At 42.3% G+C, this 25866-nt stretch overlaps 1 protein-coding gene across 2 annotated transcripts; it reads left to right on the top strand.

The window, feature by feature from the left end:
* The first annotated feature begins 2768 nt into the window (after positions 1 to 2768).
* On the top strand, positions 2769 to 24883 carry YPEL1 (yippee like 1). 2 transcript variants are annotated; one of them, XM_058036757.1, is made up of 5 exons: positions 2769 to 3133; positions 6819 to 7101; positions 17976 to 18019; positions 19418 to 19526; positions 20513 to 24883. In XM_058036757.1, the coding sequence occupies exons 2-5, from the start codon at positions 6985 to 6987 to the stop codon at positions 20600 to 20602; spliced, it is 360 nt and encodes a 119-aa protein (XP_057892740.1). In that variant the 5' UTR covers positions 2769 to 3133; positions 6819 to 6984; the 3' UTR covers positions 20603 to 24883. The 2 variants fall into 2 exon arrangements, with proteins under 2 accessions (XP_057892740.1, XP_057892741.1); XM_058036758.1 differs by lacking the exon at positions 2769 to 3133 and adding an exon at positions 4336 to 4395.
* Positions 24884 to 25866: the final 983 nt, after the last annotated feature.

Here is a 25866-nt window from a genome sequence, read left to right as displayed (position 1 = left end):
AGTGACCTCAAGTGCATTGTGCTGCATTGGAGTTCATTCATACAAGCAACCTTAACCTGCTACCACTGACTACATCCTTGACATGCCTTTATCTTCAAAAAAAAAAAAAAAAAGAGAAAAGGATGAAAGGATGGTATCTAACAGTGCAGCTTGTGTATTTGTTACTAGGGAAACAAACAGCGAAGAGAAAGAAACCCTCAGTGTCCTTGTCATTTGGATCTTTCAGCAGAGAAGGAGAGCTTGTGTTAAAACAATGGAAACACTGTTCAGCTTTCAGGATCCTTTGCTGTCCTTGCTGAATGACAGACACTTCTTTCTCCCCCTTGTCCATCTTGTCATCTCTGAAAAGGAGAGTCATTTCTACATTCTGCACTGGATTGCTGCTTGTTTTTTATTCATCATGTAAACTTTAATCCTCAATTCTGTGTAACCTGGTCAGTTCCTATCACCTAAACCAAGATTGCAGCAGGTCTCTTGAGGGAAGTGGAAGAGAGAACCCTGATGTGGTGTTCATGGCTGTAGAAAAGCAGAGACAGCAGCACCACCAGTGCCAGGTTTGTGCTACTTTGAGTTTGTAGTGAATGAGAGTTCAAACTCACTCAGGACTCCAGAGAGCGTGCGGGGCACGGCAGCATTTGCTGCACTCCAGCACCAGGAGCTGTGCAGTGCTGAAGGTCAGCGCAGGTGTGACATTGTGACATCACTGTCCCTAGGCTGGGGGCTGTGCAGGTGTGACATTGTGACATCACTGTCCCTAGGCCCGAGGCTGAGGGCTGTGACATTGTGACATCACTGTCCCTAGGCTGTGACATTGTGACATCACAGCCCTGGAGGTTGTGGGCTGTGTGGAGCTTTGCCAGCAGCCCAGGGAAGCAGGGAGATGCCAGGCCATGTAAGTCATGACTGCCACCGCTGGTTTCAGCCAGTCCAGACGTGCCAGTCACAGCTCAGCTGGACTGACACCTCCCTGTGTGGGCTGGGAGGACGATTCAGAGATCAGCACTGCCTGTACTGTGACTTTCTGCTCACTGCTAAATGTGCACTGTATCAGATTCCATGTAGTTTCTCTATCAAACTATGCTGCATCCTTGCTTCTTTTTCTGTTCCAATTATTATCCTGTTCATCTTTAGCTTTTGCCTCATATAACTCATCTTGTGGGAAACTGGATTAGGAAACCGGATTTGGTGTACTCTGAAGTGTAGCTAAGTAAATCCAAAGGATTATCACCTTTCTCCTGTTTTTACAAGACTACAGCTACCAGCACCAGAGCTAGAGAGATGATGGGAAAATTGCAATAAAAGCCCTACTGGAAATACTCTCATAGATTTTTGTGTCCTGCTGTTTCAACAAAGCATATTTATTCTTTACCCTGCAAGTGTAGCTTTTTTGTTCCAGACTGGCTGTTACTTCGCCATTAGGAAGGAAATGACAAAACACCTGAATTACATTATAATAAAATATCAACATTTGAATTACATTTAAAAATGGATAGGCAGAATAAAATCAACTAGCACATGGTTTATTTATCATAGTCACTACCTGAACTGTAATGGACTCCCTCTCTCTAGTTTTCCTCAAAGTACCAAATGCTCTTGGGTAAAGAAAACAAATCACTTGGTAAAGATTATGGAAAAAAGAAAAATATGCCAGGACTGACAGGAAAAGGAAGTGGCAAACATGTTATTGATGATGTGTGCTCGTAGCAGGACAGCAGAGCCCTGCCTGCGGGTAGGTGTAAATGACAACTTGGTGGCAGGCTCCAGCAGTTTGTGTCCCCACACTCTGTCCGTGGAAGCAAGAAGGGTACAGCCAAAATAAACCAGGGGGTGGCTTTTATTGACTTTCTAAAGAAAAACACGATCATTGCCAACAGACCTCAAATACTTGGGAAACTACTTGTATGTGAGTTGTGTTTTGGCTCCCTAGTGTTGAAAATTGTTATTTTACACCATAAAATCTGAGTATTTTTTCTCTATAAGCAATGAGCTTTCTCCAAAATCTCTGTCTGGAATAAAGTGCTCCAACCGATCCTCTTTGTCTTTCAGCCTCTAAGTGGCCTTTTTTTCCTTAATGTTTTCTCTACAGCACTTAAGTTTTACCAGACCAGTGCCACCTCCCAGGGTTTTATTAACTCCTGCAGAGACGCGGAGGACAAATGCTTTTTGGTGTGAAAACGGACTCAGAGCAATCCGACATAGCCGATTGCAGCGCTTTCACGAGGAAACCGCACCCGGTGATGGAACCGCAAACCGAGGCGGCTGCTCGGGCAGGGGCTTTGTTACCTGGCGTTCGCTCCGTTCCCGCTCCGTTCCCGCTCCCGTCCCGCCGCTGCTCCCCTCAGGGCCGGGCCCGCCTCAGCCCTCAGCGAGCGCGCGCCGCCCGTTTCCCGCCGCGCGCGGGGCTGGAGGGGAGGGGGGCGCTCGCGGCACGCGCCCAGCGGCACGCGCGCTCCCCCACAGCCCCCCCCGCCCCGCCGCGCGCACAACGGCCGACGGGGGGCGGGGCAAAAGGGGGGCGGGGCCCACAACACGCCCCCTCGCCCGCGCTCGGGCCCCGCCCCCCGCCCCGAGCCCGTTCCCTCCTCCTCAAAGCCGGGGGCAAAGGAGGGGAGGGGCGCGCGCCACTTCTGCCCGCCCCAGCTCGAGAGGGGCGGGGCCGGGCGCGGGGGGCGCGCGCGCGCGGGCGCGAGGGCGCGCGGCGATTGGCTGGCGGCAGGGGGGGGAGCGCGTTTAACGGCCGCTGCGCCCCCGGGCCGGGGCAAAGCAAAACAAAGGCGGCGGCGGCGGCGGCGGGAGCGGGAGCCCGGGCGGAGCTCACGGCACGGGCACGGCACGATGCCTCGGCCGCCCCTCGGCCCTCAGCGCGGCACACGCGCCCCCGGCCCCCGTCTATGACCCCCTCCGGTGGCCGTCGCCGAGACGGTACCTTCGAGGCGAGGGAAGCCGTCGTGTCCCACCCCCCTCCCTTGATCCTCGCTCTTTGTTTTTCGGTGAAGGCCCGGCGCGGAGCTCTCGCTGCCCGCCGCGCAAGGACCGGGGGTCCCGCCTTCCCTCCTACCCGTGGCCCCTAAGGGAGAGGGGCCCGGGGGCTGCTCGGAGCCCGAGCTGGGAGCGGAGTCGGCGCGGCGCAGCGGTGAGTACCGAGCGGGTGAGAAGCGGCCCCTCTTCCTTGTGCTAGGATTTATTTTTTTGGAGCGGGGGAGGAAGAGGGTGGGGGGTATGGGCGGAAGGCGGCTGCGAAAGGAGCCCCGTGCTGCGCCCGGGCCTGGGGGGCCGCCGTCTCCCGTGTGCGCGGGGCCGCCGAGGCAACTTTGCTGGCGGGAGGAGGCTCGGGCGCTATTTATAGCGCCTGGAAATGACGGCAGCGCTGTCTGCCCGCAGCCTTCTCGGTGCGGGGCGGGTAAGGGCGGTTTACATAATTGAGGGGGGGCGAAGCTGAGCTCGGCGCGCCGGGAGCCGGTGGGGTCCCCCCGCGCTCTCGCCCGCGCCGCGCGGGGCCGGGAGCCGCGGGGTTCTGCACGGAGCTGGCGGCCGGAGCAGCGCGGGGCCGCGCTCGGGTGGCCGCGCGGCCGGGCCGGTGGCCACAGGGGCGAACGAGCCGCTGTCCTGCTGGAATCGCTGCGGGGGGGGACAGAAAAGGCGACGGCGTCACCCGCCGCGGCGGCTTTGTGCTCCGGCGTGAGAGAGGAAACGGCTTTAAAGGCGCACGGCCAGCGGCTCCCTCCCGCCGGGGAGAGAGCTGTCAGCCGGTAACTTTCTCCGCGCTTATTTTCTCCTATTATTTCCTGGTATGTAAAGGTGCAAGTGAGGCTCCTGTGGCTCAGTCTTTAACTTGGAGGTTTTTCCGTGTTGGAGTAAGCTCACCGCAGGTTACTGACACTGCGTGCACAGGCTGTGTCTGGCTTTTGCAGCCGCTCAAAGACTCTTTTGAGCGTACTTCACGTCGCTCCTTCCTTAGAGCCCCGCAAGAGCGACGGAGAGGCCGGTTCCTGACCCAGCTCCTCCCGTGCCAGGCGCGGGGTCCCCACGCGCGGCTGCAGCCGCTGTTTCCCCGGCGGCGCGGGGCCGCCCCCCGCCCCCCCCACCACGCTCATCGGGGTGTTTGTTTACACATCCGGGACCTGCGGGGGCGGGGCCGCCCCGCCCCATTGGCCGCCCCGCGCCCCGCCCCGGTGACGTCACGGGCGGCGGGACGGGGCCGCTCTTCGCCCCCGGCCCGGGGATTGCGGGGTTCGGGGCGGCCGCGGCGGGGCTGCCCCGGAGGAGGGCGGAGATCGTCGTGCCGGGCTTGCCCCGGGAGGGGGGCGGAGATCGTCGTGCCGGGCCTACCCCGGGAGTGGGGTGGTGATCGCCGTGCCCGCTCCTGCGGCCGGGAGAGCCCCTGGCGCTGCGCTGGTAGGTGCGAACACAAGCAGAGCTTCAGGAGCCGCACCTGTCCATACGCAGGACCAAAGCACGGAGCGTGCCGCGGCCAAAGAACGAGAGGGGAATGGTTAGTTTGGGGTTTTGCTCTGTTTGTGCAGAATAATGAGCAGCAGCCCGAGGAACTGCTCGGAGCCGTGAGAGGGAAGTGATACTGTGTTTATTCACCGTTGTTAGAGCGAGCTAGGAAATGGTTTGTTTTGAATTGTGCCCCTAAAGGCACAACAAGTCTGTGGTTCCTATGGTGCGTATCAGAGTCGTCTTTTTGAAGAGAGCAATATCAAATACAATTTTGTTAAATCGGCCTTGGAGTTATTTTAATTTCTGTAGTTGAAGAACCTGGAAGAGTCCAGATTTCCTTTAGAAGTGTTTAAAAACACTTCTAGGAATGCATTGAAGAATTTTTTTTTTTCCTTTTACATTCCGCCTCACAGAATTGCTAAGGTTAGAAAAGATCTCTGAGATCATTGAGTTCAACTATTAACCCAGGACTGCCAAGGGCACCCCTAAGCCACATCCCCAAATGCCACATTTACACCTACTGAACTTCTGCAAGGATTGAACTCGTGTTCCAATTACTGATGGAAAGGGTTTGATTTAAGTCAGAGTCAAAACATCTTAGCATGTGGTACCTTTCATTCTGAAACCCTGTTTTGTTCTGGTTTTGCCTATTTGTGTTAGCCAAAATAGGATCTATATCTAACGTTGAGTTCAAACAAGGAATTTAACAGGAACCTCATGTTCTTAGATCACTTTTTTCATATATCTTCTAAATAAATGTGGTTTCATATCAAACTGTTTTCTGCAAATAATGTAATTATTCTTCCCTGTGCAGTTGTAATAAGTTGTCTTGGGATGCAAAGCATATAATATTTGTTTAAATTGCTATTAATATTTGAGTCCTGCTCTTCATGCCAAGGAGTTAATATTTTGAATGTATAAATGTATCCTTTGTCAGATGTTTTCTGAATCATTCTCATGTGTAGATCCATGCTTTGGATGGCACCTTGTTCCCATTGCTGCTTTATTTTTTTTGATTGTATGTGGTGTGTTACATGTCTTGTCGCTTATATCTGCCTTTGCAATTCTTTGTGTAAGAAATTTTCTTCTACCAAGTCCTTCAGTAGTTTGAGTTTTGATCTGCTTAGGATTTAAAAAAATCTAAACTGAAACTCCTTTAAGTGTTGCTGTGGCTGTGTCATGTGCTAGGCCTGCTGTACAGATTACTTTCCCAAGGCTTCTTTTGAAGCAGTGACTGCTTCCTATAAACAGACTTTAATTTATGTGGCTTTCACTATCTGCTCTAGCTGTGTTACCAGTATCCTGCTGCTAGAAGAGTGGTTAGTGCTGCCTGCACACAGTTTACAACTGTGATAAGTCATTTGCGTGCTCTTAGCTGGATCAGCAGACTGTAAACTCTGTATATTGTCTCTCGTTTCTATTTGTGCTATTGACCTACTCAGGCAGTCACCTGACAGCTGATGACAGAAGTTGCCTGTGCAGTGTTTTGGGCGCTCATTAGCGTGGTGCATGCACAGCCTGGGAGCTGCTGGCCTCTCACAGACCAGGAGATGTTATCGTGTTCAGCATCTGTTTCATTTTCAGGCAAACTACAAAGGTTTGCTCTCCAGCACAGCAGAAGGCTCTGGCGTGCTCTGACATGTAACAGCTCTGAAGTGCACTCTGAGGATGTTGGGTGTTCTCTGTGCAGGATTTAGCTTCAGTATCAGATTGTGGGTTTGGTAGTTTCCATTAAGGCTATTCTGGTACAGTGAGGAAGTACCTAATTAGCTTTGATCAGGACACCAGTCAAGAAGGCCTTTGCCTTAAGGCATAATTCTGCAGGGCTTGAAAGAGCAGACAGGGATCCCTGAACAGGGTGGCAGCACAGGGTGGTATTTGACTTAGAGCCAGATGTGATCCTGCAAGATTTTTGCTGAAAACCAAAGTGCAAATATATTGACTGTTGGACAGAACAAGTGTTTTCTAAGATTGCTTTCCTTGTTGCTTGCTGTATTGGAACTGACCACTAGAACCTCAAAGACAATTAACTTCCTCTCATTCCCTACCTTTTTAGTGTGAATTTCTGCATGAATGTCTAGAAGAGTACACCTGGTACAACGTAGAAAGTGCTTGTGATTCATGGAGAACTGTTTGCATCTCATCCCTCATTAGAAGTGTGATGGAGTAGAAGCCATTAGTGGAACAGAACTGCTTTTTGCTGTGTTGAATGGAACTTGAACTGTGCAGTTCCTTAGAAAAAGGGGCTTGTAGTACAGCCAGGCTCCAGTTATTTGCTCCAAATAATGCTTTGCTTTATGGCTGGACTTGTTGAATAACAAGTTAACTGTGGTCTTGTTGCAAGCTGCTAATTGTTCTGCTCTTTTCACCTACAGGTTGTGACTGTTTCTCTTCTGTCATTTGTGTGGAAAGTGCCACACACACTCCAGAACAACAACGGCTTTTGCTTGCATATTCCAGTGTTTCTTTTGTCAGCGAGTTCAGCAAAGTTGTAATTCTTCAAGTGCCAGCCCTGAGCTGAGTGAGGAGCCACCAGCAGAGATGGTAAAAATGACAAAATCAAAAACGTTCCAGGCTTACCTGCCAAACTGTCACCGAACCTACAGCTGCATCCACTGCAGAGCCCATCTCGCCAATCACGATGAATTGATCTCCAAGGCAAGTGGTTTCTTTAGAGACCTCGTGAATTATTTGTTAACCAAAATGGTTGTCACTGTGACACCACTGCCAGTAGATAAGGGATGCAAATTGATGCATACTTCAAAGTATCTTCCCTGGGTTCACTCGTGGGTCATACATGTTGTGTGCTAAGAACTGGATATGTTCTGGAAACTTCTGAATGTGACATAAAGGTTGATCTGATATATTGCCCATGTTAACAACCTGTGTCTGCTGTCAGGTGGGTACTGTGTGTGAGCTGTTGTAGCTGAAAAGCCTGCTAAGGAAAACTGTCAGAAGAAAGCATGGGTCTCTGGGTAGGGAAGTTATTCAGGTTATGGTTATTCCAGATAGAGATTTCTTTTGACTCTGTTGGACTGAAGGTCACCAAACAATCTGTTTCCAGGGTGTCCCACTTGTGTCATGAAATCTGTAAACACACTTTTGCTGTCTACCAGCTCCTAAGGAACATGATTAGCCAGAGATGTTCAAAATAGTTGGACTGTCTGAGCTTAGAGAATAGGTGGAACCTTGAAACAGGCTAGGCCTGCCCTTCTTCCCTGTTGCTAGAAGAAATCAAGACTTGTAAGACTTGTAGGAAAGCTTGAAGTTTGGGATAAATACGTGACAGACTCGTTCATTCTTTGCTTCAAACAAACTCCTGATTAAATTATTTTTCATGCTGTCATGGAGAAAATACTTCAGTTGCTTTTTAATACAAAATGTTCTCTATATGACTGTTTTGTCAAATAAAGTTAGTTATAAAGGGTTTGACACTGAAAGTTCTCTGTTGCTCCTGTTTGTGTGTTCAGCAGCACTCAGGTGATGCTGCTCTTCAGTGCTGAGGGCTTGAAAATGCTGCTGCTTCTCAATTTAGGTTTTCTTTGGGTGAGGAGAAAGCATACCTGCTTGCTTATCCCAGGGCTGTCAGGCAATAAGGGGTTTTCCACATACAATTTTTTCCTTTTACTTGAATTTATTTTTTTTCCATGTTGATTTCAGATTTTGAGTATGAGGCCTTTTTGGCACCACTGGATTCTAAATTACAGGCACTCAGAGTTTCATTATTCACTTCATGTTCTGGGCCAGAAAATACTGGGAGGGGTTAATCTTTCCTGAACTTCAGGTTGTAGATACTTACAAGAAGAAAGAAACTTTTTTGTTTTGACTCTTAACATGTATTAATTCATTGAGAAAATGCAGTCCAAGCACATACTTAATAGGAAGCTGTTCTTTTTGTGGACTTAGATTTTTGCATGCCAGCTAAGCTGCCACAGTTGCTACATGAGCCAGTTTTCTCTAAGGGCTTGGGAATTTTGAGCAGCAGAATACTTCAAATATGTTAAGCAAATCTGTGTTCATTTTACAGCTTCATAAAATAATTTCAAATGTTAACAATCAGATTTTCAATTCAAAGAAAACACAGGACTCTTCAAAAATCTGTAGTAAATACAAAGAATTACTTTTAAGTTGTTTCTAATGGTGTTGGGAAGGGTGTTAGAGGTGATTTCTACTTTCTGCCTTCCTTAATTTTTGAAGACACTTCACAAAAATATTTGTACTTGCAGGTTGACCATATGCGTATTTGACAGCTGATTCATATTTTGTCAATTTAAGATTTCTTAACCATATTTTATTGTCTAAATCTGTATGGTAAAAGAGAAATGCATTTAAATGTGTGGCATATTTTTGTATGCTTTTAAAATAAAAAGAACATTTGTCATCTATTTTACTTGTATTTGGGACATAGCTTTGGAAAACCCATCTTCCTTAGTCTGAAGCTTTACATAATCCAGCATGGGAGGAGTTCTTCTGAGGGGAACAACTGCAAAGCAATAGATAGACTTGGATCATTAAAAACAAGTACAGCTGGCCTTGGGGAGGGTGGGGAGTGCAAATAAAATTTGATTTATTTTTCTGAACTTCTCTTGAAGTGCCTTCATTGAGGCACATTATATGCAATGAACTTAGGTTAGTGAGAGAGATGTTTTTTTGACATATCTAGAATCCTAGTTAATGTAACTTTTCAGATGCAGGAAAAAAATCCCAAACAAACATAAACCAACCTGAAGTGTATTCTACATCATGGAAGTTGATTCTACATAATCTGAAGTTAACAAAGAACAGCGTGATTCCTGGGCTGGTTTGGATTTATTGATGGAGTAGAGACAGACTGTTCAACCTGACTTCCCCCCACTGCCTTTCCTTGAAGGCCTAGTTCAAAGCCAAAGCTCTGTTTTACATCCTATAAATACAATTTTTGGTTGTAGATTCTCACTTTGTTCCAAATGCTTCCAGTACCATCTCATGTCAGAACCCTCAGGTTCTGTAGCAGTATTTACTCAATGCCTGGCTGGAGCTGCTTCTCTGGAGGCTGTCCCTCACCCCATCTTTTCTGGGGCCATGGTGGTTGTTTCTTCCTCATGTGTGGTCAGGGAAAATGAACAAAATGCGTGGTGCACTTCTAATTTAAAGCAGATCCAGCTGGCTTTCTAATGTGCTTTGAGGTATAAGAATTTATTATACCTGACACTGTAGTGGTTTTTGACTTGAAGATGAAAAGATAAAGCTATGCTGTGAACTGAGTGGTGTTTCTCTTAAACGTTGGTCTGTCATGGAAAAGCAAAAAGTGCTGCATATTTCTGTCAATCATCCCTTTGATTCTGATCCGAGGAGTCCCTGACTTCAATACAGATTTGCAATTCTTCTGCTTTTGAGAACTATTGATGCCAATTGTCTGACAAGGATGGCAGCATACACTAATCACCTTTTCATTTTATTTCTGTTCTGTTTGAGCAGCAGGATCTCTTTCTTGCCCTGGAATGAATCACAAAGCTCTTTTTCTTGTGTCCTTACTGGTGATAAAATGGCAACCAAGAGTCTTGGCAATGGCTTAGAAATAAGAACACAGATTAATGAGACAGGACAAAAATGTGTTACCTGCTCATGTGAATTCAGTTGTGGTTTTAATTTTCTCTGCAGCTGTGAAAGGACTCTGTGTGCTGCCCAGTATTGAAATCAACATGATGTTAGTGGTTAGGACATACATTTCTAGAGGTTTTTGCTCTGTAATAACCTTGTTTTCTGCAGCTGGGGAGGAGCTTGGGGAAGGGGAAGATGTGGGAAGAGGACTGGTTGAGATGAGGAGCCCCAAACTGGGAGATCACTGCCAGTAGAGATAATGACAAACATTTTCCTGTACAGCTGGACATGTGCACACATGTATGAACAGTTACCATAATAGTTTCTAACTCCCAGGTTATCTTAGGGTAACCATTGATTTGAAGGATACCCAGTAAGAGAACTAATAAACTGTAGGTGACTTTTTACTGAAGTAAGTGTAAGTTTGAGGTGGTGTCAGGTGCACCTCAGAGGTGATTGATTTGTGTTGCTGACAGGTCTGTGAGTGCTGGATGTTCTCTTTCTTTGGTGAAGACTTCAGAGTCTGTCAGGATATTAAAGTACTTTTTAAATGCTATGAGAAAGAATAAGCCAATCAGCACTACACTGGGGTATATTCACAAGATGGGGAAGAACTTATGGCTTTTAAAAATTTCTTGAAAGAGGCAAATATTTTTAGAATCATATCCTTCCATGATTGTAGGCACAGAAGAGAAGTAAACTATGAGCAAATAACCACAGGTCTTATTGAAGAGTAAGGCAAGGAGCTGATGCCGTGGGAAGCACTTAGTGGATTTAAAATTGATACTTCATGGATTTAAGATGTTCAAACAGCACATAAAAAGTGACCAAAAAGTATATGCTAGTAATAATAATTTTAAAAATCCAAACTTAATTGAATTTTGAGAAAACTTCTACAATTCTTGAAGTACAGGGGAGTTTGCTACTTGTGTGGCCTAAATAAAATGTTACATATTTGCTGCTCTTTGAACAATTCTAGAATAAGTTTTGTGGAAGGCCTGACTGAAGGAGCTTTCTTTTGTTATGTAATAGTAGGAACTGTGCAGTGATTATTAAGAGTAGTTAATTTTATAGGAGACAAATGTTACTTGAAGAGCATAAGTTCCAAAGCACTTGAGAGTGGCTTGTTCCTGCTAAGTTCCAGTAATTGTTTAGAAATTCAGGTATGATCCAACAAATTACAAAAAAATACAAATACTTCATAGAATCTTGGAATCTGTTGGATATGCTGCAGAGGATAATGTTTTGTTACTCAAGGTTGACCTGCCTGAAAGACTGTTAAAGCATCTTACAGTGTGCCTGAATTCTGGGAATGGAGAGAATTTGGATTACTTTGTATAGATATCTGTATAAATGCTGTCACTTTCTTCTGTCTCATTCATTGCCAAGCATATCTGACCAGAGGGGAAAAAAGTCATGTGAAGTCACAGACAAGACTAGATGTGTCAATATTTTCAAGAATGAGTTCTGCATAAAGGTATATACATATATATATATGTAACTGTCATTGATTGCAATGGGAAATCCTTGCACCTTGTGAGTGAAAGAATGATCTTGGTGGTTAACTTTAGTTCTCCAAGGCATTCAGTATGAATGCTCTTCTATTATTGATGAGAAGGAAGAGTCTTAGGCCTAAATAGATACTAAAACATTTTTAGCCTTGTTTAGCAATCTGTGGTTTTGTCCTCCACTGTGTAACTGATGAGATCAGGAGTAATTTTTTTAAAGAGTTTATGGTCTTAAAGTAAATGTGCTGTACTTAGCTTGGTTCAATTTGTAATCCTTCTTTGCTTATGATATATTGAGTATTTAGAAAGATAGATGGGCCTGTTTTATGTATGTTTGAGGGCTCTTTTTGTTCCCTCACTAGTTTTATAAATATTCTGGTGATAATTTTTTTCTCCAAGAGGCTTCTAGTTTTTTGGGTTCATTTTTTTTCTTCTGGGGGAAGAACCTAGTTTTTGAAAGAAGCAATCTTTGGAAGACATCCAAGAATAAATTTGAAGGCTTAAAGGAGTTGGAAAGTGCAAGGGAAGTGTTCTACTCTGTGTATTTTGACATAATTATTTCTGAAATCCATTCAAGAAGCTGCATAGGTCAAGGTAACTTGTCCTGCATGACGAAGTCTTCACTTTGGGGAGATATAATTTGCCAAGTTTGCAAGCATGCAGTTTTTTGGGTAGAATTTTTTAAGGCTATTCTCTACATATTGAACTTTGTAACTTCCTTCATCAAATTCAGTAAATACTTGAATGGAAATGAACTTAAAAAAAAATTAGTATTTATCATGGAGTCTTCTAGAAGTTGCCTGGGAAGCAGCTGGGCAGCAGCACCTCTGGTGGTCTGCATTATCAGGGAGTTGGATCTGAGGGAAACACCAGCTGGAAGAAATGTGGGGGTTTTCCCCGATAATTTTTTTTCTCTGTACCTTATGTTGAATTCAGTTTTCTGAATTTATGTTGCAAGTCTTGAAGTGAGAGGATATCCTTACACTCTCTGATGCATCTTGCTGAGGAGATAATTTCACAGATCAGGGCACTTGTGTTTCTGGTTTACTTTAAGAATGCTGCCCCTAACAAGTACAGTTTTCTGTATTTCCCAAATTTGTTTATTTTGTCAGAGAACTGATTCAGTTTGATCTATCTTAGCTTGTAAAGGGAACTCCAGCAAATGAAAGGAAATGAAACCAGATGAAAACCTATGGACTTCTTTCATTTTCCTTCTTTAATATTTGATTTCTGTGTTTGGAGTAGCTTGCAGACACTGGTGATGCCCCTGTGGAACCATGCCTGCCTTGCCCCCAGTCCATGCTCAGATGGAGTTTCCCTGGGTATTTGCTGCAGAGCATGAGCTCTAGCCATGCAATCTAATCCCATCTCTGGGGAATAATTGATGGCATAAGCTTTTCAGCAGCATCCCTTCCCCCACCCTGCCTTCAGCTGTGCCTCAGGGCAGTAAATACATGTTCTGCTTGACTGGTGTTTCCTTTCCTCCTGGGTAAAACAGCTACTCCTGGTGTTAGAGGTGAGGGTGGGTTTCACTTACAAGCATAGATCATACCTCATTCTGCATGTGTGCACAAGTGGAACATGTATAAAGCTGCTTTCCTACATCATGTATCAGTGGCACAGGTCTGTCAGATGACTTGAAAAGATCCTAGTTCCAAACAGGTGACTTCACTGTAGTTTGTAAGCACAGCTGGACAATATTGCTGATACTATTGGATGTTCTGGATACTTTCAGCTGTGCTGAAACAAGGAAACATGATGGATCTTACACATCCTTCTGTATAAATAGCTAGCTGGTCAAAGATATGGATTTTCTGAGGAATAATTTAACTCATAAATCAATACAGCATTATTAATTGAGGACCATGAAAAAGCAGCCTTATAGCAAGTGTGAAGTTCAACTGCAGTTATTAGTGGAACTGATAAATTGCCCAGCTTCTAAGTGAAAATCCTGGTTGCTGTGAGTCATTATTGATGAGAGTTGGTCACACTTGCCACTCTCTTCTAATTTCTCCCTCATGGCTAAGACATATTTAGGACTCAGTTTGAATAGAATGTTCTGCCTTAGTTTTGATTCATGTACAGTGCTCGTGATCTTGGGAGTGCTGAACAAATGTTGCACAGTTAAAGTTTGTGTTTGCATAGGTGATGTTTATTCTATTGAAAAGTGGTTTGTCTGCAGATTGGTTTGAACAGTTGTGCCTGTTAGTCCTTGACACTGCCATTTAAAGTACTTTCTTTCATTTTCTTGGAGGAGTTGACACACAAGGTGTTCAACCTGTCAGTCCCTTAAATTCATATCAGTATAACTGAATTAGACAGTGCAGAGTGTGAGAAACCTAGTGCTGGTAAAAGCAAATGTTCAGTATTAATTTTTTTCTGATTGTGCAGAATATTCTGATTATAGCCAAGTTACAAGCTTAGCAAGCAGCTCAAGCACCAAACTGAGTTGTCTTCTTCTCATTTCCAGTAGTAGGATGCATCCAAAAGTAGAACTCTGATAATAAATCTTTCTTACACCATTTAGAGAATGCATCTGTGACAGATGTATACCTTTCTGTGGGGTTTAAATACAATTTTGGGGAAAAAATCTCAGCTGTTCATGTAAATAAGAAACTGGCTGCCAAGTGCTGACAAGAGATTGATAACAATAATTAAAAGGCACAGGAATTTAAAGATGGATGTCCTTGCAGTGGTTTTATTGCAGTCAGTGTATGGGAGTTCTGCCTGGCTGGATTGCACACCCTGCAGTGCTCAGTGAAACACAGATGATGTGGTTGGGCACTGGTTTTAAAGGGAAGTCTGAGCTGCCTGGACCCATGTTCTGTGTTCCAGAATGCAGTTCCACAAGTTGCTGCAGGTTCCTGTTGAGTTACCTGAGTGATGTAAACATGGAGGAACTTGCTCTTTTTAGCTGGGCAAGGAAAGAAGTGTTCTGTGGCATGTAAATACAATCCTTAGCCTCTAAACACGAGTGGAGGTAAGAAAAGATGGAATCAAATGCATCAGTCATACTCTGGGAACAGGAAGCAAGGCTGGAATGGAGGAGCTTTTCACAGTGAGATGTTTGTGAACACACTTTCTTTCTAAAATCACTGTCACAGGAAAAGATTCTGTGTTTCTTCTCCCTCCACTCTACCTTGATAATCCTGAAAATTAAAAGGTAATGGCCATTTCTGAGGGAAAATAAGCCTAGAAGAGTACAGTATTATCTAGGGCAACAAAGCAAAGGGTGCAGGAAAAGTCAAGTCATCTTTAAAAATATATTAGGAAAAGAAAAACAACTAAAGCAGTGCTTTCCAACCGGTGGTTTATATTTCATTTGGCGTGAATTTTTTTTCAGCTTATGAAACAAGAGAGGGGAATAGCTGCTTTTTGTGCTATTCCTGGCGTCCTGTTACTGCCCTCTGCTTAATTTTGAAAAATGCAGGGTCAAAGGAGAGCTTTTAGTAGGTGATACTAAGTCAAGACTAAACATAAACTTGGCAGAAATAATTGCATAAGATCGTTCAGAAGATCTCCTGACTCTTGTTTTTTTCTGGAGTCTTTCTTTTCTTCCCCAGCCTACTGGGGAACCTCAGGTATGGCATATAAGTAGTTTAAACATGACTGTATAGGACCAGACAAAAAAAAACCCCAACTGACTACATTAATTTGTATGTGATTGGTGTGTGTAATTACATATAAAGAGAGAAAATAGCACATGATAATAGAGAGTATTTCTTGGTGCTGTTTTAAAAAGGATTTGTGAATTCTAATTTACAACATGGAATTTTTAAAGCAAGGGGAAATGCATGCAACTTTTTTAATTTAAAGAATTTTTACAGTAGTTTAACCAAATATCATGGTCATCATGGCTTTGGAAGTTCTTTTTAATAATTTCAGGTGTGAAACATGGAAGTTCTAGTTTTACATTTACTTCTTACTGAATAAGAGGATTTGGGGAAGTATTTCCTTTACCTTCTCTTAAATTTTGCAGTTGCACATGTGTTATTTTCTCTAAATTAATGTGTTGTTTACCCAGGCTAGTTACTCATTTGTTAATGGGCATTTTTTAAGAGTCTATATCTGAAGAGATTTTGTTTCCACTTGCAGTAAGCATTCTCTGTTACTGGCTGGAGTCTGGAGAGTCCTGTTTATTCTGTAGGAACTGCAGAGTGTAGGTCTGCACTCCTCTTCCAGTTCTGTGATGTGTGGTTAGGTATCTCAGGAGAACTGAACTAGTGTGGGGTTTTTGTTTGTTTGTCTTAAGTCAGCTGTAAGGATAAATTACTTTCTGACAGAACTGTGCAGACTCTGTTCTCAACTAAGTCTCTCCTTTTCAGGGTCAGTCCTGCCTGAAGTTTCAGCTTTCACTGTCCTGCACAGCCTATCTGGTTTTCCTTGCCTGGTGAAAAATAAGACTTGTACTTCTGGCTGGTGGAGACAGTGCTTTTTCTTTTGTCTTTGCTGAGGGTGGAACCTCCGTAGAATCACTGAGGTTGGAAAGACCTGTAAGGTCAACAAGTCCAACCACAAACCCAACAGTGACAAGTCTACCACTAAGCCATGTCTCCAAGTGCCACATCTGTGTCTATGGTGACTTCACCTCTGTCCTGGGGAGCCTGTTCAATGCTTGCCAACCCTTCTGGTGAAGACATGTTTCCTGGTACCCAACCCAAACCTCTCCTGGTGTGACCTGAGGCCATTTCCTCTGGTCTTGTCACTTATTAGGTCGGAGAGGAGACTGACTCCACCTTGCTACAACCTCCCTTCAAGTATTTGTGGAGAACATTAATATGTTCTCTCAATACTTCTTTTAAATTATTGCTAAAATAATAAAATATTAGTGCTGTTAGGTAGAATTTTTCATGTTAAAGATTTTACAAGTATGTAAAGGCTGTATCTAACTACTCTGGCATTATTGTACCTGGAGTAGTCCAGAGTCAGGGCTTTCTTTAAACATTTTTATTGCAGTATATAATCTGGTTAGTGTTGATCAAAAAGGGTTAATTTAGATGTGTTTTCCTTTTACAAGGTGAGGGGATTTTTTTGCACACTATTCTGAGTAATTAAGAGACAACAATTACTGCTGTTGTGTTGCTAGTTGGTAGAGTGGCAAAATAGCTATTTTAGTGTCAAATGACTTGTAATGATATAACTAAATATGTGTCAGGAGAAGAATCCATTGCAGAAAGGAGCTTCTGCCTTTGATTTCATGCCTGATGCTACTAAAACCATACACAAGTATTCAGGTTGAGATTTTCCTTCCAAAAACCTTCCATGCTGATCTATTGCAGGCTTCTGAAAAGTTGGTCTGTGATGTTCAACACTAGAACCACAGGGATTCTTAAAAACAATTGTACTTTCTCTGCATCATGGATAAAGTAGTTCATTTTCTTTGAAAGTAGGTTAGAGAATGGAAAGGCTCAAAGAAAAAAGAAATTAAGACAGTTTACAGATTTTTTTTTAATGGAATTCAGTATGGAAGAGGGAAGAAAGGAAAACTCAGTTCCAGCGTGATTCTGTTTGGATGGGAAAGAATGGCTGTGTCTAAATTACCAAGTAATTCAATGCAGAAGGAGTCAGATGAAAGCAGTGCTGTGTCTGACTCAGGTTTGGAATGTTTTACCCGTGGCTGTGTCTGCATTACCATGGCTGAGTGCAGGAAGAACTGCTGGGTTGGTTGGTTCAGAAGGATCAAGGGTGCAGATCAAGGCACTGAAACTGCTCCACAAGCCAAACCAGCCCTCAGTGAGTGTGGCTGATGAGGGGTTTTAATTCAAAACTCTGCTACTGCTCTGAACTAAAACATTATTTAGATCCAGGCAAGAAAGCCCAAGTGCCATTGTTTGTCCATCATTTATCAGGAATGGGAGAGACTGGAAAGCAAATGCCTGTGGTCAGGCTTTTGATGCCAACAGTTGTCTTACTAAAATGAAGCTGAGCTTATCTGTGAATTTTAAACTGATCAGATGCATTTCCTGAGTACAGTATGCTGGTTTTGTGCTTGGTTCAGAATTTAACTGCTTTTATATCAAATGATGCAATGAAATTGAAATAAATAATCTTTTGGCTGCAGCAGGGGATGACAGAGGACATGGGAGTAATTCCCTTTGAGTTAAAAGCAGATTATTTCAATTAGCATGAAGGATGTCTAGGAAAATGAGAATTGATATCTTGCAGAGGGGCAGGAAAAAACTATGTTTTGCTTGCATTATAGATGTTGAATTTTGAGCAATAGCACTTGACAGAGTAAAATAAAATCATTATTAAAAATCTAATGTAGATGAAAACTTGTCTGACCAGACCTCCCTATAAAGAACTACTATAAAGTAGTTAATCTGAAATTGTTTATATCTGTTTTATCATTATATGTTTATTTACATACCCTTCTGGAACTATTTTCTTGTTTGGTTGGGCTTGTGTTTTTTAACGTGTGCAATTTTTTTTTTTCTAATGCAGTCCTTCCAGGGAAGCCAGGGACGAGCCTACCTCTTCAATTCTGTGTAAGTATGAGGTTATGGTTCTGCACACCCTGCAGAGTGTAACTCTGTGCTGCCCAAAGGGAAAGCAGTAGGAATTAACATAGCTGTACTTTGCCCTGTTCTTTTTAATGCTGGCTTTACTCACCAGCAGTAGTAATGGGCTGATTCTGAAGCATTCCTTTGCACATACACGAGTTTATCTTCTATTTTAAGGAATTCTGCTAAGAGCTGAAAGATTAGGGGAGTGTGTTAATGTGAAATTCCTTTTGTGTATGTAATGGTAGCTGTCTCAAGAGGAGCTGCCATTCTGAGATACTCCAGAAGTCACAAGCTATTGAGTGACTGTAAATTTTCTTTAGACAACTCTACTGTGGTCTAAAGAATTTCCCAGCCTGACAGTTGGATACATTTACAGGTTAATGTTTCAGTAAACTTGGTACATCTTTAATGACCTTGAATATTGCAAATGTGCTAGAGGCAAAAGGTCTCTGTGATCTTATCAAGCCTAATATTTGCAGTCTTAGGCATGTCCTTCCCTTGACAGGAGGCTCTTTGCATTTGTTAATGGGTGTATTTTAAGTTTTTTACATGCAGGATTGAATTTTTGTCTTTATTTTTCAGCAGTTTTTTGTGTTGCAGCATTTTGAAAAAGATACAGTTGAGTGTCCTGGTCTATTTTTGACCAGGATAATGGAACTGTAACTGCAAAGGATTTGATTGCAGATCCTTGAGATTCTTTTAGTATGTAGTCCTTCAGTGGTGATTTAGGATTTCTGCTATAATTCTAATAGGAAGAATCTGGTACTACAGCAGCAAAAATGGCAACATTTTCCTCATATTTAAAACTGTCTAAAAACTTGGTTTAGTCTTGCCTCATGTTTTCTGCATAGACTCATTTGTGGAAAAACTGGCTTGATGCAGTACTTAAAGGGATGTTTTGTTTTGAAATTGCTGTTTGTTCATCAGAGCTTAGTCTGCTGATCTGTAGCAAAGAAATATTTATGAGGCTTTTCTCTTGCTGCTATTTTGGAGCTGGTTCTAAATTCAGCTGTTGGTGCTGATTCACTGGTACAGCCTTCCATTAGAGAGGTCTCAAATAGTTTTTGAAGTAAAGCCTGAAACTGTAGAAGTGTCCAGTTACTGTGCAGTGTTCTGTTCTCTGGAAGTTTAACTATTTAGCTTATCTTTGTTGCTGGCAGTAAGTGACTATCACCAACAGTGACACCACAGCCACTTAAAAACAAAAAACAAACCCCTTTTTTCTTCCTGTTCTTCTGCCCAGTGTAACAGAGGAAGTTCTGCAGCATTGAATAACTTAGGCTTTTTTTTAAACTACTTTTCGTCTGCAGGAGAAAAGCTGGGGAACAGTAAGAAAAGAAACACACTCATCTGTTAACATAATTTCTCCCCTTTTTTCAGGGTAAATGTGGGCTGTGGTCCAGCAGAGGAGAGAGTTCTTCTGACAGGTTTACATGCTGTAGCAGATATCTATTGTGAAAACTGTAAAACCACTCTTGGATGGAAATATGTAAGTAATATACTTACATCCTCAATAAAGGTTTGCATGTTGAAGCACAGATGTTTGAGTAGCCACTGAGTAACATCTTTGCTGATAGTTTGCTGAGTTAGCTCTGGAGCTTTTGTGTACACTGGCCTCTAATTGCTTCCTTGCATCTGCAGAAATGTTGTAGCAGATAATAATTTTATTCTGGACTGCAAATCAAGCATGAGGCATGAGCTATAGGTGCTGTTACAGCTGTCTAATATTTCTGTATTTGATAATCTTTTTGCAAGACTCTCAAGCACATGTGCACTAAACCAGGTGGGAGAAGTTGTCAAAGTGAGTCTGTAGTGTCATGGACTGCAAAAGTTGGTGATACAGCAAAAATATTAATTCCAATAAACAGTACTGAGCATATTACTCTGTTTACAAATAATGTGGAATCAATTCTGTTGTTTGAAAATTAACCTGTGCACTTGCAGCTGTGTTGCAAGTTTGTGGCTTTGAAAATCTTAGATTCTGGGTAGGATTTTCAATTTTCAATGATTCAGTGTAGTTTCAGATCTTAGGAATTTCCTAATGCCTTTCCTGTGATGATGAATATAATGGAGAGCTTTTGAAGAGGTTTTCATTCCCTATTTTCATTACTTCTGGGAATAAATAAATAACATGTATAACATGCCATTTCCTAACTTTCACTTTAAAAAGCATTAAAATTCCCTAAGCAGAGAGAGAACACGATCAGTTCTACAGCAAGATCTGTGCAGTAGATCTGCTGATTCCACTTAGGAATCTGCTGATTCCACTCAGGAGAAGTTTGCTTCTGTTTCCTTCTCAAGGGTTTTCAACCTCTCTTTTTTTCCCCTCTCTTCCCTTACTTGTTATAACCAATATGGGTTGTTACCTGTAATGGCTCCTGGTTTGTATTTTTACTGTAAGTTTGATGTTTAAAACATTCAATTTCCTGAACTGAATTCAATGTTGTTTTGATTTTTTTTTTTTTTCCTTTCCAGGAACATGCTTTTGAGAGCAGTCAGAAATACAAAGAAGGAAAATTTATCATTGAACTTGCCCACATGATAAAAGACAATGGCTGGGAGTGAACCACAACCTTTTTCCTTCTGTTTGGACTATATTCTGTGGAACAGGCTTTACAAAGACTAATGCAAAGTAAAGGAAGAGCTTGGCTAGAGTGGCCCTGAGAATATCACTGAACTCTGAAACCTCACAAATGAGTAGTGTAGTGTAAGTGGCTATTTCAGGCCATGTTTGCCTTTTCTCCTTGTGTAAGTTCCCTCTTTTTGTACGTGTATTATTGTGTGAACAGTTGTTTTGGAACATTTTGGATGACCTTTTTCTAAACTCTCTCAGACTAGAGAAACAGTTCACTAATTGAAAACAGATTTTACTGGTTAGCATCTCTCTCTGACCTATGCCTTTAATGCTACTTCTGCTGTGCATGCTTCTTGCCTAAACACCTACACTCCAGTCCTGTAGAAGTTCTGTCCCTGAGCAGTCTGAAAGAATGTATGGGATGGGGTGCTTTTTTATATGTAGCAATTTCTGATGTGTTTGGCAGTGAAGAGGATGCAGTATTGTAGTTATTAATTTCTTTTTTCAAATTGAGTGTACCACAACCTATGTACATCTTGTAGGTGAATTGGTTAAAGGTACAGTGATCACTTCAAAAAAAGATTTCAATTGCACTGACTGAAGTTAGCAGGTCTCAAGTTGTTAGGAAAGGTTATGCCAGAGGCTTGGTATCTTAATGAAAAACATAGAAAGATTTTAAATCAATAATGCTATAGAATATGTTCTTTTCAGACCAACATATTCCCTAAGGAGTTTGCTGGATAAAAAATTTATAAAACTATAGCTTGCAAGATTAAAAAGACAGAAAAATATATGCATCTTCTATTTTGAAAAAAAAATTAGTTGGTATATTAGGAAAAAACAAAGTTTTGGTACTGTACCTTTGCCAGTAACAGGGACTTGTGCATCAGTGAAGTTTTATGGCTGGTTCCATGTAACTGTATAGTCCTAATGCACTGGACAAAGAGGTTGATGTCAAGGAAACTTGTTGAAGTCTTCTGCTTCTGCTACATTTGAACAAAAATATTTATTTTTGTGAGAAATGGCCAGAGCCTATGACATGAAAATTAATATAGTACCTGTAGGAAAAGGAGTAATAAGAGGGAAGGGAAGTTGGACTTGTTTTTTCATAAAATAAAATAGTAAGATAGTTTTTAAAAATTGGGGGTGGGGAAAGGGTTTCCTGGTTTGCTGGCTAAATCATCCCCAGGTATCTTTTTATAATAAAAGTTTATATGAAACTCACCTTCTCTTTTGTTCTCATGCTGTTTCTTTAATGGAATCAGTTAATGAGAGAAACTTCTGGAAAGTATATGCACAATATGAGCTGTTGGTATCTGTGTATGCAAACTGAGCAACTGTGAAAGAAACGCTCTACATAAATTTGCTAACTTAATTTTCAAATGAAACAGTCTCTACAGACTTTTTGTATGTTAATCCTTTTACTGCTTGAGGACAAACTGTTTGATAAAACCCCTTTAACACTACATAAGTCCTATAACTGAACAATACAGAAGCCTTGCAATATGAAATCCCTTTCTCTCAATAACAATTCTAATATGGCACCTGTGAAATGAATCACAGGGGCTGCTGCTGCTGTTCTGTTTTTGGGAATCTCTCATAGGCTTTCTGAACTCTGCTGCACTTTAGAAATTGTCAGACATGAAAAATTATGCCAATGGGTAGGGGCAATATGAATCTTTACAACCAGCTTTCCAGTGTTTTTGTGGGGAGGAGTGAGAGGAGCATTCTCCCAGGTGTACACATTCTCTGTGATGCAGGCTGGCTAAACTGCCTGCCACATGTTGTCATGATTGATACCCATGAACTAAAACTGTAAGAATTAGAGAAGTAGTTGAAGCTGTTGGGTTTCAGTCCAGAGGCCTGAGGTGGTACAGTTACATTCAACCTGGATTTTGTGGCTCACACATTGCTACTTTGTCTTCACATCAGGTCTCATTTTAACAATGCCATTGATGCAAGATGGCTTGGGTGTTGCCTGTCTCCTGCTCTTTTTGACTTGGAGTTCTTTGGGATTTTGTTTTCCACCTTGTTGCCAACAAGGAAGGCATTAAAACTTCTATCAGCAAAAAGTTTGTGTTGGCTTCTAAGTCCTGTTGCAATGTTGATACTCGTGAACAGCTTGTGTGAGGTTTGTGTATCTTTGGGCTTTTCTTATTTCCTGGCTGCAGACTTGCTGAGGCAGTACACTGGACTGAAGGCAAAAGTAATGGCTGCTTTTCCAGAGAGAGTTGAAATTACAGAAAATATATAAAGTATTAAAGATTTTTCTCTCCAAAATTGGGGGTTTGGCTAGCTCTTGTTAGTAAGCTAATGCTGTCTCTAACACAGTCTTATTCTTAGAAATTCAACCTCTTTCTTCAGTGCATTATTTATATTTCAAACTGGACATTTTCACCAAAACCTTAATTAACTTTGATGCCAAAGGTTGAGACTTCAAGTGCTTAGCACATAGAGCTTCAGACTACTGGCATAAAGAGTTAATGACCTATATGTGATGTTTATGGCTTTTAAGAGAACCAAACAAAGCAATATTCGTTTTGGTCTTTTATTAAGAGTGGATACTTAGAAGGAATAAAGAGTAGAACTAGTACAGAATCACTATTTTATGCTGCCATGTAACAATTCTTGAGGCTTAGTCTTTTGAGGGAATATGTGAATTTTCTTCCCACGTTGTTTGGCAGCATCAGTAATTATTTTCTCCCCTCATAAAGATATAAAGAATTCTTGTTATTGGTTTTGGTGAAAGTTGAATCCAGATAGCAATGACTGCTGGCTGATGTGAAGAGGTCAGTCTGGTCACTGAACCCTCCAGCAGTCATTTGAAAGAAAAATAAACTTACTTGAAAAAAAATTTACTAAAGCATTTTCCCTCTAACCAATTTTTGTAATATATTAAAGATTATATTTAAAGTTTGTATGTGTTTGCTCTGGGCAAGTTTACTTCCCCTCCAACTTGAGAGCACTTTTGTTACTTGTACTGGTTATTTTTGGTCTTAACATTTATTTTGTATTTTGTTTTTTATAAATTGTAACAAAAAGCTTTTGTGAACCTTTGTTTCTTGCTGGCTCTTTCTTGGACCAAATGAACTGACTATGAGCTGGCTTAGAAGAAATGTTCATTGGGATGCATAGGAATTTGCTAGCAAAAATGTACATGTATTGGAAGTTTTTTCCACTGAACCTCTAAAGCGCCATGCCTGTCCTAAAGTAATTAATCATAATTTGGTGTGACTTTAGTCATCTGACCACACATTCTCTGTCTAGGTCCAAAATAATGGTTGTAACAATGGTTTTCCAGGACTGAGTCTGCCTCCAAACCCTAGAGTTTTTCTTTGGCTGGTTGCTTTAAGTACCTTCTTGATTGCTAAAAGGCAGTGCTGCCATGTATAAAAATCCTGTCACGTTGCAAACTTGCTGTGAAAAATCAGCTGCAAAATTTGGTGAGGGATGGCTCAGCCTAACCACTCCTGCTGCATGCTTTTAGCAGCCTGGTAATCTTAATTTTAACTGCCAGTTAAAAGGGCCAGGATCTGAATTTCCCTTGTTGGCTGTAAGCTGTACAATGGCAAACTATGTGAAGGAAGATTGTTACGGCTCCATCTTAATGGCCCAGCAGAGTGACCAGTGTGGGTGGTGTGCCTTTGTGCTTGCAGTCCTTGGGAGAGGAGAGGAGAGACATTTCTTTGAGTTAAAAACTGGCCTCAGAGGTTCTGACCAGGTCCTCACTGCACCCATAACCAAAGGTTATCTGTATTTCCCACTGGTGGATCAGTGAAGGGTTCCCCAGGCTGGGTGCCAGGGTTGGTGGCCATGCACTTCCCTCCAAGGGCTCCTCCTGCCCGCTCATCTCAGCAGCAGTGACCTCCAGACTCACAGACCAAACTTCACTCATCTCCAGCCTTGGATATTGGCCATGAGAGGAAGAAGCTGTCAAATTATTGTTAAATTTCTTGGACACTTTATTGGACTTCACGGAGACTCATGTTAAGCCAACCAGCAGTATAAACACTTACTGGAAAAGGAACAGATGCTTCAGAGGTTTCTTTTAAAAGGACTGTTACAAGTGGTTTAAGGTCTAAAGCATGAGTCATAAATGGCAGTTGAGTTGTGCCTCATTGTTTCTTAAACTCTTTAAAATGCTTTCTTTTACAGGTGACATGGCTGTGTTGCTGTTTTGTCCTTGCAATACTGTACATCATTTGTTGTTTCACTATACTGTATCTATTCAAGGTATCACAATAAAAGCTTTCAATTGTTTTGTTGGGTTACATGTTGGTTTTGTGCTATCTTTTCTTGCTAATTGAGTTCTCAGGCTTTATCCACTGGTAGGGCCAGAGAGAGAAGATAATGCTCTTAGCTGCTCTTAAAAACTCGTAATTGGGTTGAATCTGATTTTTATGTGGTTTTAAGACAGCCACAAAACATCTGGGGTTTTTCCTTTCAGAAATCTTTACAAAATACAGAAATTTGTGTTGCTACTCTTAGGGCTTTTGCTTATTTTGAGCCAACTGTGGAACCTCTGCATAATGAGGGTCAGTCTGGACAACCCCCAGAATGAATCCTGAGAGGAACTGAAGTGTGGGTGAGCTTTTTGTTGTGTCAGCTCCATCAGCTGTAGACCTGAGGAGCACCCTGAGTACAGCACTCCCTCTGTTCATTCTGCTTTGGCTGGGAGGAACTCCTTGAGCTTCTCTGATCAGATTATTGGTCTTGTCAGTGATATGATCCCTCTGGACTGCCTGAGGCTCAGAGTGAAGTCATTCAATAATCCATCACTGCATCTCACAAAGAGACAGGGATGCTCTTCATGCAAATCACACACAGTATTTCCATCTTGAGAAAATGGAAGATAGCCAGCCACCCTTTTTCTTAATCAAGTGCTGTCTCAGGGGCATGAAATAGGGATCTTTCCAGATCTGAAAAAAACCCAAACCCTAGGGATAAAATGGCATTTTATGTGAGAGGTATGGTCTTTTGACAGGATATAATTGTAGTAATAAAGATCCAAATAGCAAGTATCTTTGGGATATGAGATGTTCATAGTAGCATCCCACTATATTTTAGTGTATCAGAGGGACTATAAAAACACCAACTGTCAGCAGCTGGGTTACCAGAACAATTTTGGCAATGTGAACTCCAGTCAGTGTTCTGTCTTACCAGCTGGAAAACAACAGGATATCTGACTTCCAGATAGACAAGGATGGGCAGATGCCTCATCCAAAGCTTGAGAACCTTCTATGAGATGTCTTTT

Source organism: Melospiza georgiana, chromosome 18 (genome assembly GCF_028018845.1).
Source record: "Melospiza georgiana isolate bMelGeo1 chromosome 18, bMelGeo1.pri, whole genome shotgun sequence".
In the NCBI taxonomy this organism is placed as follows: Eukaryota; Metazoa; Chordata; class Aves; order Passeriformes; family Passerellidae; genus Melospiza; species Melospiza georgiana.
This window is presented reverse-complemented; position numbering and strand designations above follow the sequence as displayed.